Raw genomic sequence first — 15,695 nt, 5'->3', positions numbered from 1 at the left:
CCTCCTCCAGGGGATCTTTGCCCCCAGGGATGGAACCCACCTCTCTTACCTCCCCTGCTTCGGCAGGCAGGTTCTTTTCCACTAGTGCCACGTGGGAAGCCCCTGTAAACACTGAAGGGTCTGCAAAGCTACAGTCCCCGCATATGCCCAGTGCTAGTCCTTGGAGTCAGATTGTGCATCACAGGATGGTATGGTGAGGCAGTGAGCACTGGGGGTGTGGGTCAGATGGCACCAGGTTTGGACCCTAAGACTTAACCTGCACTTCAGGTTCTCACAGGGACGTGAAACAGCCAAAGCCTTAGAAAGGCCTTCAGTGGAGGGGAGCCGCTGTTGCCATGATTTATAAACTGTTCAGAGCAGGTGAGCCTGCTCTCTCTGCATCCTCAGTGGATTAGTCAGGATTCTCTAGAGAGACAGAGCCAATAGGGGGTGTGTACATACATATATCTATGTATATACATATATGTCTACAGAGAGATATATATACATACATACACACACACACACACACACACACATATATATATATACACACACACACATATGGGGAAGGCAGATGGAGAGATTGACTTCAGGATTGGGTTCAGGTGATTGTGGAGGCTGGCAAGTCTGAAGTCTGCAGGGCAGGCCATGCAGGCTGGGATGAATTGCAGCTGGAATCTGAAGGCAGTCACTGGAAGAATTCCCTCTTCCTGAGGGAGGTTAGGGCTTCTCTGATAGCTCAGTTGGGAAAGAATCTGCCTGCAATGCAGGAGACTCTGGTTCGACTCCTGGGTTAGGAAGCTCTGCTGGAGAAGGGACAGACTACCCACTCCAGTATCTTGGACTTCCTCTGTGGCTCAGCTGGTAAAGAATCTGCCTGCAATATGGGAGACCTGGGTTCGATCCCTGGGTTGGGATGATCCAAGGTGAAAGGCTCCTGTATTCTGGTCTGGAGAATTCAGGGCAATGGGGTCTCAAGTGTGGTCTGTTCGGTCCTTCAACTTATTCAATGAGGCCCACCCACACTATGGAGGGTAATCTGCTTTACTCAAAGTCTGCTGATTTAAATGTTAATCTCTTCTAAACACACACACACACACACACACACACACACACACACACACCTAAAACCTTCATAGAAATATCTATAAAAATGTGTGACCAAGTACCTGGGTACCATGGCCTTGCCAAGCTGACATGTAATAATAACCGTCACCCCCAGTACGCAGGCCCAAATGCACTGATGCATTCTGCCCAGCAGCCTCAGCAAAAAGCATTGCGAGCGCTGTGGGACCTGACATGGACTCCATTCAGAAGTCTTTATTGTCAGAAGCAGCAGATAAGGCTGATTGTGCCTTGGCATCCTGGAGCACAAGATTGAGGTCAGCATTGCTCCCGGGTTTTTAGAGCTTGCAGGATGTGGGGTGGACGCCAGAGCTTCTAGAATCCATCAACTCAGTGCCTGGAAGCAGGTGAGCTGCAAGTGCCCAGTGTCATGGGACAGATCCTGGCCGTCCTGTTCTTGACAGACTCACGGCCTGGTCCTCAGGTGCATCTGGTACCCCGTGAAGAGGAGCACAGCGGGAGCATGTGTGTGCCCTGCAGCAGGCCAGCGCCTCATTCAAAAGAACCCCACAAGACCGACATACAACCCCACTATTCTTAAATACTTTATAACAACCAGAAACTACAACCATCAAAATGCTTTCAGGGCAGCCCACTCCAAAACGCCAAGGCAGGGGCAACTTGGGCTGCCAGAACTCAAAGCCGGAGACCACCAGCCTCCTCCATCCCCTCCTGCTTCCAGCCCTCCCGCATCACAGATCTTCATCGTCAAACGTCTCCGTGCACCTCAACATTATCATCTCATCGTTGACAGGAAGGTCCGGTTCCTGCAAAACAGCAGTAGAAGAGTATTCAAGTTTTATCTGAGGGCTCCAGGCCTCAGGCGGGGGAGATGGCCCCACCATCTCAGGCATGCCTCCTCCCTCTGCTTCTCCCCCACATCTCTTCAGCAGTATCTTCTCCTCCAGCTCCAGCCAGGAAGTTTCGACTAATGAGGGGCAGGGAGTCCATTTCCATTTCGTTCGTCTCCGTACTCTACCATCTCCAGAAGGGCTTCTCCTGGATACAGTAGAACTGGCTTCTCTCCTCTCCTGGGGATTTCTAAGAACCCATGAGCGAGACAGTGGCAATCTTAAAGCTTTATCCAAATGCCCTCAACAGAGGATGATGAATTATACCACGATGCACCCACCCATGGAATACTCTGCAGCTGCTTCCAATAAAACGAATGGGCTTCTTCTCTGTGGGACACATTATTTCAAAAGATCACGGTCCAGAGCAGTGTGTATAGTGGGTGACAATTTGCATCTGATGTGTGTGTGCTCAGTTGTGCCTGACTCTTTGCGATCCCATGGACTGTAGCCTGCTAGACTTCTCTGTCCCTGGGATTTTCCAGGCAAGAATATTGGAGTGGGTTGCTATTTCCTTCTCCAGGAGATCTTCCCAACCCAGGGGTCAAACCTGGGTCTCCTGCATTGCAGGCAGATTCTTTACCACTAGCGCCACCTGGGAATACCATTTGTATTTGATAGATTATATAAGTAGCTGGAGAATATTTCTGGATGACTGAATGAGAAATTGGTCATGATCATTGCCTTTGGGGGAGGGAATGCCATAGGAACAAGGAACATTGGTTAGCTATTTGGGGATCATTTTGAAAAGAAACAGCATTATATTAATTTAGCAAGTGTTTCTCATTCCCTAACAATGACACTAGCTAACCTGATTCCCCATTACCCCTTCCCCTAAAAGTACATTCCTGGGTTTGTGTTCTTTAAGCATATCCCACCCCAGCAGAAAATCACCCCTGTAGTTCATTAGCGCTGCTCGTTAGGGGTTGATTCCCTTGGGCCTTGGGAAGCACCCCTAATCAAGCCAACCATCTCATGGATGTAGAGCAAGATTGGGGGTGATTCTGAGAATGAAGCTCCAGAGAATGGTCCTCATCTGCCATGCCCTCCTGATAGGGGTGGGGCACATCAGAGCCAGAGTATCCCAGAGGGGGAAGAACTGGTCAAAGGAAAATCACCGGACCCCTTGTTTAGGGTGAGTATGATGGCAAAGGTTGAGAAAATGGGGAGCTGGAATGTGGAGGATGCCCCGAGGCCAAACATCTGGGGAGGGAGCCACACACTGGAGCCTGTCACAGAGTGCCTGAAGGTCATTCCAAATGTTCTGCTTCCTTCAGTCAGTTCAGTTCAGTCGCTCAGTCGTGTCCGACTCTTTGCGACCCCATGAACCACAGCACGCCAGGCCTCCATCACCAGCTCCTGGAGTTCACCCAGACTCAAGTCCATTGATTCGGTAATGCCATCCAACCATCTCTAAGCCCCTGCAAACGATGATGAGGGACTCTCCAGCTGCAGATCTGTGAAATCGCTGGGCTGCTAGAGGTGTCTGCTGGGACTGGGTGCTGAGGTGTGTTGAGTAGCAGTCCCCCAGTTCACGCCCACCTGGAGCCTATTTGAAACTAGAGTCTGTGCAGATGTGATTAACTAAGGCTGTAAGCTGAAGTCATCCTGGATTTGGGGTGTGCCCTCGATCCAAACGATAGGTGTCCTTACACGGTGAGGGGACACAGAGATCTGTGAAGAAGACAGAAGACAGAGGCAGCGATGCAGCTACAAGTGCAGGGGTCTCCAGCACTGCTGGGAGCCACCGGGAGCTAGGAAAAGGCAGGAGAAATCCTCCCCTAGAGCTTTCAGGGGGAGCATGGCGGGTCAACACCAAAACTGGGCCTTCTGGGAGAATAAATTTTTGTTGTTTTAAGCCCCTGAGTTTGTGGTAATTTGTTACATGAGTCCTAGGAAACCAATACAGGCACTGGGATGAACGGGGAGGAGAATGCAGTTGCCCTCTTTACACACCCTGTACCAAGGCCTGAGGCCTCCCACATGAGGACACTCTTGGGCAGCTTGTTCAAGACACAGATTCCTGGGGCCACATCTCACAACACTGAATGGAAATCTTGAGTGGGGGGATGTCAGGAATCTGCATTCCAATGAGCTCCCAAGGTGAGTCAAGTCTGAGCGCCTCTGCTTTACATGAGCTCCAGTCCTGCCAGTTCTTTCTCTCCTGCTATGTGTAAGTAATGAAGTGGGGAAAACAAAGACTGTCCTGTCCATCTGCTCTCAAAGCCTTGGTAAAGTGACCTGACTTCACTGTGCCCAGAGAAAGGGACTCGGTGGTCAGGGCTGGCGGCCAAGGGTTGGTGGGGGGTGCAGAGAGCAAACTGCAGGAATCGGCCTTGGCTCCAAGTGGTCTCAGCAGAGGGAAGTGAAGGGTAAGCAGGAAAAGGGCCACTTTGAAAAGCAGCCCTGATTATTTTTGGACATTTTCATCATTATCACGTACCTTTTAAAATAAACAGCTATATTTTTGCTAAATCAGTGGGAAAAATCCATGGCTCTGAATCTGAAAGGGGCTGTCTCCTTGGCAGCTCATCAATAACCCCCTCCCTCTATGGAAACTTCCAGGAATGGACCTTCTAACCAAGACCCCCACAATGCATGTTCACTGTGGGCTGCACAGTCAGCTTTTTGGAAGCAGAATTAATATCCTTCAAAAGCTGACAGCAAATATAACCCCAGCATCTCAGAAAATGATGAACTAGTTCAGCCTCTCAAAAGGCATCGAGGAATCACACATGTAGGAATGCCTGCCAAGGGCCAGGCCTCTAAGGTCTGGTCCCTGTCTCGAGGCTCCCAGGCTCGGATGCGCCCTGCAGAGCTCCCCCTGCCTCTTCCCTGGACATCCTCCTTCACAAGATGCATTAGACTAAAGTCAACTATCCATGGAAGAGCGTCCCCCCGTGGTGTGAACTGGGGGAGCTTCAGCCAGTGCTCCCCTCCAAGCCCACCATCTGAGGGAAGGCGAGCCAAGGCCTGACTGCACCCTGCTCCATCCTACCTGTTTGAACTGAGTGTTAACACAGCAAAAGCCTTTGAAAAAATCGATGATATGCACATACAGCTGAAACTTGTCCTCGGGATTTTTTGAGTTGCAAACAGCCAGCTAGGAACTAAGGGCAGAAAGGAGGAAGAAACAGCAGTTAAAGGTAAAACTAACTTTTTATCTCTGCTTTGTTGTTGCTGTTCAGTCACAAAGTCGTATCTGACTCTTTGTGACCCCATGGACTGCAGCACGCCAGGCTTCGCTGTCATTCACCATCTCACGGAGTTTGCTCAAATGCATGTCCGTTCATTCAGTGATGCCATCCAACCATCTCATCCTCTGCTGCCCGCTTCTCATCCTGCCCTCAGTCTCCACTTCTGCTTGCACCCTCTAAAAATGTCTGGATTACAGTGAGAACCAAACACTTTGAAGCACACAGCTGGACCCTCCAGAAGGTGGCCCAGCGCCTTCTGTGGAAGGTTTGCACAGCCCCAGTTCCAGCATCATGTCTGGAAGCTGCTGGGGAAGCAAGACTACAGGGAGGCTGGCCCATGGGTCCTAGTTCAGTGTTCTGAGCTGTGGCCTGGGGAACAAGGAGCAAGATTTCCTCTCCACCCAAAGTCAGGCTCTGCTCCAACCCATGACCTCCAAGGCTCAGGAAGCACAGGGCATGATCGAGGTCAGTCCCTTGACATGCCTCTGGCTCAGGAGGTCTAAAGTGAAACGCCAGCCCTGGCACAGACGGCTGCCCTGAGGATTCTTTTCCTGCTGTTTCCTGGAACAAGGGGAGAAACCTACCAACAGGACTATGAATCAGGCCAGACAGCTAGTGGTGCTTTGACCTCAGTTCCTGCTGGAATGAGGCCTCACTGTCAGCTTGGGAACCCTGGCAGCAACCCTCTGCCTTTTCTAGGGAAAGATTAAAAAAAAAAAAAAATTTTTTTTTCGTGATTGGTTGGTTTCTGTTCCACCAGCAGGGTGAGGAGTTAACAAAATTATTTACTAAGTACACTTTGGCCACTTTTCAAAGAAATTGTTTACATAGCCCAAGCCCAACAAAGAGATAGCAATCTCTGTCTCCAGCCGGTTTCCCAAAATCAAACTTTATATAGCCGGGAAGAGTCACCACGGAAAATCGCTTTGAGATTTTGGGCAAGTCTGGCTGGGCTGGGGTGGGGGAGGGGGATGGCAGCTGAGTTGCTGACCTCTCATCTGCCTGCAGGCCGCCAGGGCTCTGGGCTGGAGCCACAGGCCTCAGAACGAATGGAGATGTTCTTTGGGATCATGAGAACATGAATGTGACCTCATTCCCAAGGCAGAAAGCTACATGTTCTTGCTTCTTAAAGAAAAAAAAAATGTTGTTTATTTGGCTGTGTGGGTCTTACTAGCAGCACGCAGGATCTAGTTCCCTGACCAGGGCTCAATCCCGGCCCCCTGCTTTGAGAGTGTGGAGTCTTAACCACTGGTCGCCCCTTTTTAACCAGGTATCTGAGGGGGCTGTGCCTTTAGGCTGTAAGACCACAGCTTTTCAAAGTAGCAAGGACATTTTAGTCCTAAACTCTCTCTTTCTGAGAAAACACAACTGTTTTTTATGTGTTTGTGTGTGTGTGTGTTTAAAAAAACCAAGCTGCTGCTTCTTTTAAAATCTCCCCAGATGCTCTTCTGACTTCAGGGGGTCATCCCTCCTTCTACATCCTTCCCATCAGCACTGTGAAAACAGCTTCTCCCCTTGTGCAGCTCAGAGACTCTGTCACTCACCCCAAGGCTCAGGCATGGGGCCTGTTTCCATGTTGGCCCAGACTCTTTCTGTCCACCTCTCAAACCAGACTGACTGCTGAAACCCACCCACGGCCACCTCACCCCAGGAGACAGTGCAAACCACCTAGAGTTGACAACTCATTGATGTATCTCAGCCCTGGGTCACATCGGGAGAACTGTCTCTGCTGAAGAAGCCCCAGAGAAGATCCTCCCCACGGCAATGGCACAATCCTAGGACCAGCCTTTTCTGAATCACAGGAAAAAGTGGATTTCCAAGAACTTCCACTGAATTATGCTCCCCTCTGAGAGGCTGCAAGGGAGAGGGTCCTAAACACCCAACAGGGACACCCACACACCCACACAGTCTCATACCCCTCCTCACCTGGGACTAGATGTGCCTGGACCCTCACTTTTGTCCAGGAAACCTGCCACATCGAAGGCATCTTCAAAAAGGATCTGAAAGAAACCACAAAACTTCACGTGTCAGAAATCCGCCACACTCTGATGTTTGCTCTGGACTGCCGAGGGATAGAAAAGCTACCTACCTCTTGTCCCCAAAGGGGTGCATGTTAAAGCTGAGGCCCAAACCCAGGGTCTCTGCTTGGTGACCTTTACAGGAGATAAATATGAAGTTCTTGACCACCCAGAAAAAACTGCCAACCCCAGAGAGTGGCTGAGAGAGGGAAAGCACTGGGGACAACCGTCTCCTCTTTCTAAAGAGGGTGGGAGCTTAGGCGGGAGAGGCAACAGCCAGAGGTGAGCCTCTGTTTACACAGGAAAGGGTTCATCTACACCGCCCAAGGGACAGACTGAGCCCAGCATCCACAATCTAGCAGTTCCATTCCAGGGGAACAGAGGTTCAAGGGCTCGGGGGTTAGGTTGCAGAGAGTCCACTCCCAGGGTGGATATGCCACAGTCAACCCGCTCCCTCCCACGTCCCTGCCCCAACCTCACTCCACCTTGGGAGTGCCTTGCAGTCACACCAGTCACTTGGGGTGCTTGTTAGAAACACAGATTCTGAGCCATCCCCTCCAAGACTCGGATTCAGTGGGTCTAGCGTAATAGCCAAGCACCTGCCTTTTAACTAAACTCCACTTGAGAAGCCTGGAGGGTCAACAATAAACTAGAGACCAAATGCCGAGATTTGAAAAAAAAAAAAAAATCTGTGATAAGGGATGCAGTCCTTAGAGCAGGAACTAGGCATCCTGGATAGGTCCTCCCACACACTGGGCTCGTCTGTGAATTGGAAGGACTGGATGAGTCGACAGTAGTTTTCCATGCCTGGGTCCTGGTGTCTAGGAAGCCTCCCAGAGAATGGGCCATCCAGGGTTGTCCACTGGATCATCAAAAAAGCTAAAAAATTCCAGAAAAGCATCTGCTTCATTGACTACTTTAAAGGTAAAGCCTTTGACTGTGTAGATCACAACAAACTGTGGAAAATTCTTAGAGATGGGAATACCAGACCACCTTACCTGCCTCCTGAGAAACCTGTATGCAGGTCAAGAAGCAACAGTCAGAACTGGAGCTGCAACAATGGACTGGTTCCAAACTGGGAAAGGAGTACATCAAGGCTGCATACTGTCACCCTGCTTATTTAACTTATATGCAGAGTACATGTGAAATGCCGGGCTGGATGAAGCACAAGCTGGAATCAAGATTTCTGGGAGAAATATCAATAACTTCAGATATGCAGATGACACCACCCTTATGGCAGAAATGAAAGAGGAATTAAAGAGCCTCTTGATGAAGGAGAAAGAGGAGAGTGAAAAAGCTGGCTTAAATTCAACATTCAAAAAATGAAGGTCATGGCATCTGGTCCCATCACTTCATGGCAAATAGCTGGGGAAACAATGGACACAGTGAGAGAATTTATATGGGGCTTTCCAAAGCTCCAGAACTTTGGCCACCTCATGCGAAGAGTTGACTCATTGGAAAAGACTCTGACGCTCGGATGGATTGGGGGCAGGAGGAAAAGGGGACGACAGAAGATGAGATGGATGGATGGCATCACCGACTCGATGGATGTGAGTTTGGGTGAACTCCGGGAGTTGGTGATGGACAGGGAGGCCTGGCGTGCTGCAATTCATGGGGTTGCAAAGAGTAGGACACTACTGAGTGACTGAACTGAATGGTAGTTCTGTTTTTAATTTTTTAAGGAACATCCATGCTGTTTTCCATATGGCTGCACTAATTTACATTCCCATCAATGATGCATGCTAATGCTAAGTCACTTCAGTCGTGTCCGACTCTGTGCGACCCCATAGACGGCTGCCCACCAGGCTCCACCGTCCCTGGGATTCTCCAGGCAAGAACACTGGAGTGGGTTGCCACTTCCTTCTCCAATGCATGAAAGTGAAAAGTGAAAGTGAAGTCACTCAGTCGTGTCCAACCCTCAGCGACCCCATGGACTGCAGCCCTCCAGGCTCCTCCATCCATGGGATTTTCCAGGCAAGAGTCCTGGAGTGGGTTGCCATTGCCTTCTCTGTCACATCCATACAAGACCACTGGAGAAACTATAGCCTTGACTAGACGGACCTTTGTTAGCAAAGTAATATCTCTTCTTTTCAATACACTATTTGGTCAGATCTTTTCTTCCAAGGAGTAAGCGTCTTTTAATTTCATATCTGCAATAACCATCTGCAGTGATTTTGGAGCCCCCCAAAACAAAGTCTGACACTGTTTCCACTGTTTCCCCATGCATAAGGGTTTCTATTTTTCCACACCCTTGCCAACACTTCTCAGTTCTTTCTGGGAAAAGCCATCCTCACAGGTGTGAGATGACTACCTCACTGTGGTTTTGATTTGCATTTCCCTGCTGTCAGCAATGCTGAACACCTTTCATGTACTCGTTGGTCATCTGGACATCTTCTTTGGGGAAGTCTCTGTCAAGATCCTCTGCCCATTTTGTAATCCCTGTCACTTTTGCCTCCCTGTAGGGATTCTTCAGCTGGACCAAGTCATCCAGGTGCTGCTGACCACGGGCATGTTTGTTGGTGGATTTCTGGGATTCCTGTTGGACAACACCATCCCTGGTAGGGCTCATCTCTGCCCTGTAAGCTGGCAGTGTGGGTAGACGGGCAGCATTAGGACCAGCTGCATTGCTTCCCTAGCCCCAGTTCCCATGTGAGGCTGGGCACAGCATACCCTGAGCGGGTCCAGGGTCTGGGTGGGGTGATTTAAAGTCCCTGTCTACAAATATAGTCACATTCTGGGGAACGTGAGGAGGGTGGTTAGGGCTTCAACATATGATTTTGGGGGTGGGTGGGTGAGTACAGTTCAGCCCATAGAAGGACCCTAAGGTGGGAAATATACCAGAAGCAAAGCGCAAAAGGCACAGCCCCAGCTCTCTTAGAGCCTGCAGTCTAGCTGGGGAGGGAGAGAACACAGTATAGATTCATATCCCAACAAAAGCCATAACTGGTGTGCTGTGCTCCAGGTGCTCTGTACTGAGCGTACAGAGAGCAGCAGGACATGCCCGGCCTTCTGGAGCCTGACAGGCTCGTAGGAAAGGGAGACACAACCACAGACCCTTACAATACAGGGCACTGAGTGTGGTGGTGAGCACACCAAACCCATCAGTGCTGAGGATGTGTCCGGGGAAGGGTGCAGAGTTGTCTTCACTGGTGGCTTTCCGTGCCCTTCTTGGTCCTCCGACAGTTTCTTGAAAGGACCTCTGTAATAACTCCTGCTTATTCTGTTTTCCACATTTCTTCTCTCCACCAAATATAAAAGACACCTGCATTCCAGAAACATAGAAACATTGAAAGGTCCACTCCGGAAGAGGAGGAAAGAACAGTGGTTCATAGAAGGTCATACCCTAGGGCTCAGAAAACTCCTGGTGATGAGCTGAGTTGTTGTTGTTGTGTAGTCACTCAGTCATGTCTGGCTCTTTGTGACCCCATGGACTGCAGCACTCCAGGCCTCCCTGTCCATCACCAACTCCTGGAGTTTACTCAAACTCATTTCCATCGAGTAGGTGATGCCATCCAACCACCTCATCCTCTGTCGTCCCCTTCTCCTGCCTTCAATCTTTCCCAACTTCAGGGTCTTTTCCAGTGAGTCAGCTCTTCTCATCAGGTGGTCAAAATATTGGGGCTTCAGCTTCAGCATCAGTTCTTCTAATGAATATTCAGGGTTGATTTCCTTTAGGATTGACTGGTTGGATCTCCTTGCTGTCTAAGGGACTCCCAAGAGTCTTCTCCAGCACTATAGCTCTAAAGCGTCAGTTCTTTGGCGCTCAAGCCTTCTTTGTGGTCCAACTCTCACATCCATTGAGTTGAATTGGGTGGAGTTGAGCTGAGCTGATTCTTGGGGTGGGCTGGGAGAAGGAGAAGGACGACCTGCCGGCTGGATCAAGGCATTGTGAACTGGCCTCTCCAGACGCTCCTCCTGCCCAGGTCCGCCAGCTCCCTTGGGGCCCAGTCCCGACCTCGCTCTCTGTCTCCTATTAGGAAGTCTGGAGGAGAGAGGCCTTCTGGCATGGAATCAAGTCCAGGAGGAGTCTGAGGAGACTACGAAGGCCTTGGAGGTCTACGGCCTCCCCTGGGGGATCGGCACCAGGTTCTGCACGTCCTCCTGTGCCCAGTACCTCCCCTTCTGGCCCAGGGAAGGCGAGGTGGGAGTGCGCGACCTCTCGCTCTGCCCCTGGGACTCAGAAGAGGGGCCCCGGAGGGCCACAGACACCTGGATGTGAGAAGGCTCCTTCTGCACCGCCCCCACCCAGTGTGCTCCTCGCCCCACCCACCATGGGAGGTACCCTGTCGACCTGAGCGTCTCTGCATCCCACACGTGGTGGCAGAGTTAGATAAGTGTTAGATAAAGGCCAGGGCAAGCCTGCTGTGACCCCCATCAGCGAGTCAGCGAGATCTAGCCTCAAGCTACATCCTTACACCATGTCAGCCCTCCCGTCTTCAGGGTAAACCAGGCAAACCAGGGCAGCCTGGTGTCCACACAGAAAGCCTCTAGGCAGTATTTTGATGCATTGGGAGGCAGAGGCTTTGGGTGGGGTAGGGAACAGAGATGGGGCTGTTAGCTGAAAGGTGACAGTAACATTTCTCTTCCTCCGCAAAGAAGTATGAGGCCTGCTGACCCCTCCCATGCAGGTTCCTCCCATCCAGATTCCTCCCAATCAGGCCCCTCCCCTCCAGGCCCCTGCCACTGGCAAACGCTGAGCTTGTGCTAAGTCATTTCCGTCGTGTCCGAGTCTATGCAACCCTATGGACTGCAGCCCGCCAGGCTCCTCTGTCCATGGGACTCTCCAGGCAAGAATACTGGGGTGGGTTGCCATTTCCTCCCCCAGGGGATCTTTGCCCCCAGGGATGGAACCCGCCTCTCTTACCTCCCCTGCTTCGGCAGGCAGGTTCTTTTCCACTAGTGCCACCTGGGAAGCCCCTGTAAACACTGAAGGGTCTGCAAAGCTACAGTCCCCGCATATGCCCAGTGCTAGTCCTTGGAGTCAGATTGTGCATCACAGGATGGTATGCTGAGGCAGTGAGCACTGGGGGTGTGGGTCAGACGGCACCAGGTTTGGACCCTAAGACTTAACCTGCACTTCAGGTTCTCACAGGGACGTGAAACAGCCCAAGCCTTGGAAAGGCCTTCAGTGGAGGGGAGCCGCTGTTGCCATGATTTATAAACTGTTCAGAGCAGGTGAGCCTGCTCTCTCTGCATCCTCAGTGGATTAGTCAGGATTCTCTAGAGAGACAGAGCCAATAGGGGGTGTGTACATACATATATCTATGTATATACATATATGTCTACAGAGAGATATATATACATACATACACACACACACACACACACACACATATATATATATACACACACACACATATGGGGAAGGCAGATGGAGAGATTGACTTCAGGATTGGGTTCAGGTGATTGTGGAGGCTGGCAAGTCTGAAGTCTGCAGGGCAGGCCATGCAGGCTGGGATGAATTGCAGCTGGAATCTGAAGGCAGTCACTGGAAGAATTCCCTCTTCCTGAGGGAGGTTAGGGCTTCTCTGATAGCTCAGTTGGGAAAGAATCTGCCTGCAATGCAGGAGACCCTGGTTCGATTCCTGGGTTGGGAAGCTCTGCTGGAGAAGGGATAGACTACCCACTCCAGTATTCTTGGACTTCCTCTGTGGCTCAGCTGGTAAAGAATCTGCCTGCAATATGGGAGATCTGGGTTCGATCCCTGGGTTGGGATGATCCAAGGTGAACGGCTCCAGAACTCTGGCCTGGAGAATTCAGGGCCAAGGGGTCGCAAGTGTGGTCTGTTTGGTCCTTCAACTTATTCAATGAGGCCCACCCACACTATGGAGGGTAATCTGCTTTACTCAAAGTCTGCTGATTTAAATGTTAATCTCTTCTAAACACACACACACACACACACCTAAAACCTTCATAAAATATCTATAAAAATGTGTGACCAAGTACCTGGGTACCATGACCTTGCCAAGCTGACATGTAATAATAACCATCACTCCCAGTACACAGGCCCAAGTGCACTGATGCATTCTGCCCAGCAGCCTCAGCAAAAAGCATTGAGAGCACTGTGGGACCTGACATGGACTCCATTCAGGAGTCTTTATTGTCAGAAGAAGCAGATAAGACTGATTCTGCCTTTGTGTCCTGGAGCACAAGACTGAGGTCAGCATTGCTCCTGGGCTTTTAGAGCTTGCGGGATGTGGGGTGGACGCCAGAGCTTCTAGAACCCATCAGCACAGTGCCCGGAAGCAGGTGTGCTGCAAGTGCCCAGTGTCATGGGACACATCCTGGCCGTCCTGTTCTTGACAGACTCACGGCCTGGTCCTCGGGTGCATCTGGTACCCCGTGAAGAGGAGCACAGCGGGAGCATGTGTGTGTCCTGCAGCAGGCCAGCGCCTCATTCAAAACAACCCCGAAAGACCGACACACAACCACACTATTCTTAAATACTTTATAACAACCAGAAACTACAACCATCAAAATGCTTTCAGGGCAGCCCACTCCAAAACGCCAAGGCAGGGGCAACTTGGGCTGCCAGAACTCAAAGCCGGAGACCACCAGCCTCCTCCATCCCCTCCTGCTTCCAGCCCTCCCGTATCACAGATCTTCATCGTCAAACGTCTCCGGGCACCTCAACATTATCATCTCATCGTCGACGGGAAGGTCCGGTTCCTGCAAAACACCGGGAGAAGAGGATTCAAGTTTTATCTGAGGGCTCCAGGCCTCAGGCGGGGGAGATGGCCCCACCATCTCAGGCATGCCTCCTCCCTCTGCTTCTCCCCCACATCTCTTCAGCAGTATCTTCTCCTCCAGCTTCCAGCCAGGAAGTTACAAGCAATGAGGGGCAGGGAGTCCATTTCCATTTCACTCGACTCCGTACTCTACCGTCTCCAGAAGGCTTCTCCTGGATACAGTAGAACTGGCTTCTCTCCTCTCCTGGGGATTTCTAAGAACCCGTGAGCGAGACAGGGGCAATCTTAAAGCTTTATCCAAATGCCCTCAACAGAGGATGATGAATTTTACCTTGATGCACCCACCCATGGAATACTCTGCAGCTGCTTCCAATAAAAGGAATGGGCTTCTTCTCTGTGGGACACATTATTTCAAAAGAGCACGGTCCAGAGCAGTCTGTATGGTGGGCTACCATTTGCTTCTGATGTGTGTGTGCTCAGTTGTGCCTGACTCTTTGTAATCCCATGGACTGCAGCCTGCTAGACTTCTGTGTCCCCGGGATTTTCCAGGCAAGAATATTGGAGTGGGTTGCTATTTCCTTCTCCAGGAGATCTTCCCAACCCAGGGGTCAAACCTGGGTCTCCTGCATTGCAGGCAGATTCTTTACCACTAGCCCCACCTGGGAATACCATTTGTATTTGATAGATTATATAAGTAGCTGGAGAATATTTCTGGATGACTGAATAAGAAACTGGTCATGATCATTGCCTTTGGGGGAGGGAATGCCATAGGAACAAGGAACATTGGTTAGCTATTTGGGGATCATTTTGAAAAGAAACAGCATTATGTTAATTTAGCAAGTGTTTCTCATTCCCTTAACAACGACACCAGCTAACCTGATTCCCCCTTACCTCTTCCCCTAAAAGTACATTCCTGGGTTTGTGTTCTTCTTGCATATCCCCACCCCAGCAGAAAATCACCCATGTAGTTTGTTAGCGGTGCTCGTTAGGGGTTGATTCCCTTGGGCCTTGGGAAGCACCCCTAATCCAGCCAACCATCTCATGGATGTGGGGCCAGATTGGGGGAGATTCTGAGAATGAGGCTCCAGAGAATGGTCCTCGTTTGCCATGCGCACCTGATAGAGGTGGGGCACATCAGAGCCAGAGTATCCCAGAGGGGGAAGAACTGGTCAAAGGAAAATCACCGGACCCCTTGTTTAGGGTGAGAATGATGGCAAAGGTTGAGAAAATGGGGAGCTGGAATGTGGCAGATGCCCCAAGGCCAAACATCAGGGGAGGGAGCCACACACTGGAGTCTGTCACAGGGTGCCTGAATGTCATTCCAAATGTTCTGCTTCCTTCAGTCAGTTCAGTTCAGTCGCTCAGTCGTGTCCGACTCTTTGCGACCCCATGAACCACAGCACGCCAGGCCTCCATCACCAGCTCCTGGAGTTCACCCAGACTCAAGTCCATTGATTTGGTAATGCCATCCAACCATCTCTAAGCCCCTGCAAATGATGATGAGGGACTCTCCAGCTGCAGATCTGTGAAATCGCTAGGCTGCTAGAGGTGTCTGCTGGGACTGGGTGCTGAGGTGTGTTGAGTAGCATTCCCCCAGTTCACGCCCACCTGGAACCTATTTGAAACTAGAGTCTGTGCAGATGTGATTAACTAAGGCTGTAAGCTGAAGTCATCCTGGATTTGGGGTGTGCCCTCGATCCAAACCATAGGTGTCCTTACACGGTGAGAGGACACAGAGATCACAGAAGACAGAGGCAGCGATGCAGCTACAAGTGCAGGGGTCTCCGGCACTGCTGGGAGCCACCGGGAGCTAGGAAAAGGCAGGAGACATTC

The 15,695-nt window shown here is 50.7% G+C and overlaps 1 protein-coding gene and 3 long non-coding RNA genes across 5 annotated transcripts; 2 read left to right on the top strand and 2 right to left on the bottom strand.

Moving 5' to 3' along the window:
* Positions 1-122: 122 nt before the first annotated feature.
* On the top strand, positions 123-7,845 carry LOC123334809. Its single transcript, XR_006552942.2, has 2 exons — positions 123-5,104; positions 6,596-7,845. It is a non-coding gene; the product is annotated as an uncharacterized LOC123334809 (long non-coding RNA).
* Positions 1,056-13,201, bottom strand: LOC123466064. Its single transcript, XR_006641333.1, has 2 exons — positions 13,072-13,201; positions 1,056-1,106 (listed from the first exon to the last, which is right to left on the bottom strand). It is a non-coding gene; the product is annotated as an uncharacterized LOC123466064 (long non-coding RNA).
* Positions 8,672-14,253, top strand: LOC123334808 (solute carrier family 23 member 2). The gene is made up of 3 exons (XM_044946903.1): positions 8,672-8,723; positions 9,636-9,731; positions 11,151-14,253. Exons 1-3 carry the CDS (start codon positions 8,693-8,695, stop codon positions 11,390-11,392), a joined length of 369 nt encoding a protein of 122 aa, XP_044802838.1. The 5' UTR covers positions 8,672-8,692; the 3' UTR covers positions 11,393-14,253.
* LOC123334810 lies at positions 13,608-15,113 on the bottom strand. Of its 2 annotated transcripts, none has more exons than XR_006552944.1 (2): positions 14,978-15,113; positions 13,608-13,842 (listed from the first exon to the last, which is right to left on the bottom strand). It is a non-coding gene; the product is annotated as an uncharacterized LOC123334810 (long non-coding RNA). The 2 variants fall into 2 exon arrangements; XR_006552945.1 differs by lacking the exon at positions 14,978-15,113 and adding an exon at positions 14,194-14,335.
* Positions 15,114-15,695: the final 582 nt, after the last annotated feature.

The sequence above is a fragment of the Bubalus bubalis genome, chromosome 8 (genome assembly GCF_019923935.1).
Source record: "Bubalus bubalis isolate 160015118507 breed Murrah chromosome 8, NDDB_SH_1, whole genome shotgun sequence".
Taxonomy (NCBI): Eukaryota; Metazoa; Chordata; class Mammalia; order Artiodactyla; family Bovidae; genus Bubalus; species Bubalus bubalis.
The sequence above is the reverse complement of the archived record's forward strand: the minus strand, read 5'-3'. Positions and strand labels throughout refer to the sequence as shown.

Excerpts from the sequence above, each read along its gene's own strand:
- LOC123334808 (XM_044946903.1), top strand. The coding sequence starts at position 8,693 with ATGGATGGATGGCATCACCGACTCGATGGAT. Across the intron at positions 8,724-9,635 it reads GCATCACCGACTCGATGGAT|GGATTCTTCAGCTGGACCAA; the intron begins GTGAGTTTGGGT and ends GCCTCCCTGTAG. Across the intron at positions 9,732-11,150 it reads GTTGGACAACACCATCCCTG|GAAGTCTGGAGGAGAGAGGC; the intron begins GTAGGGCTCATC and ends GTCTCCTATTAG.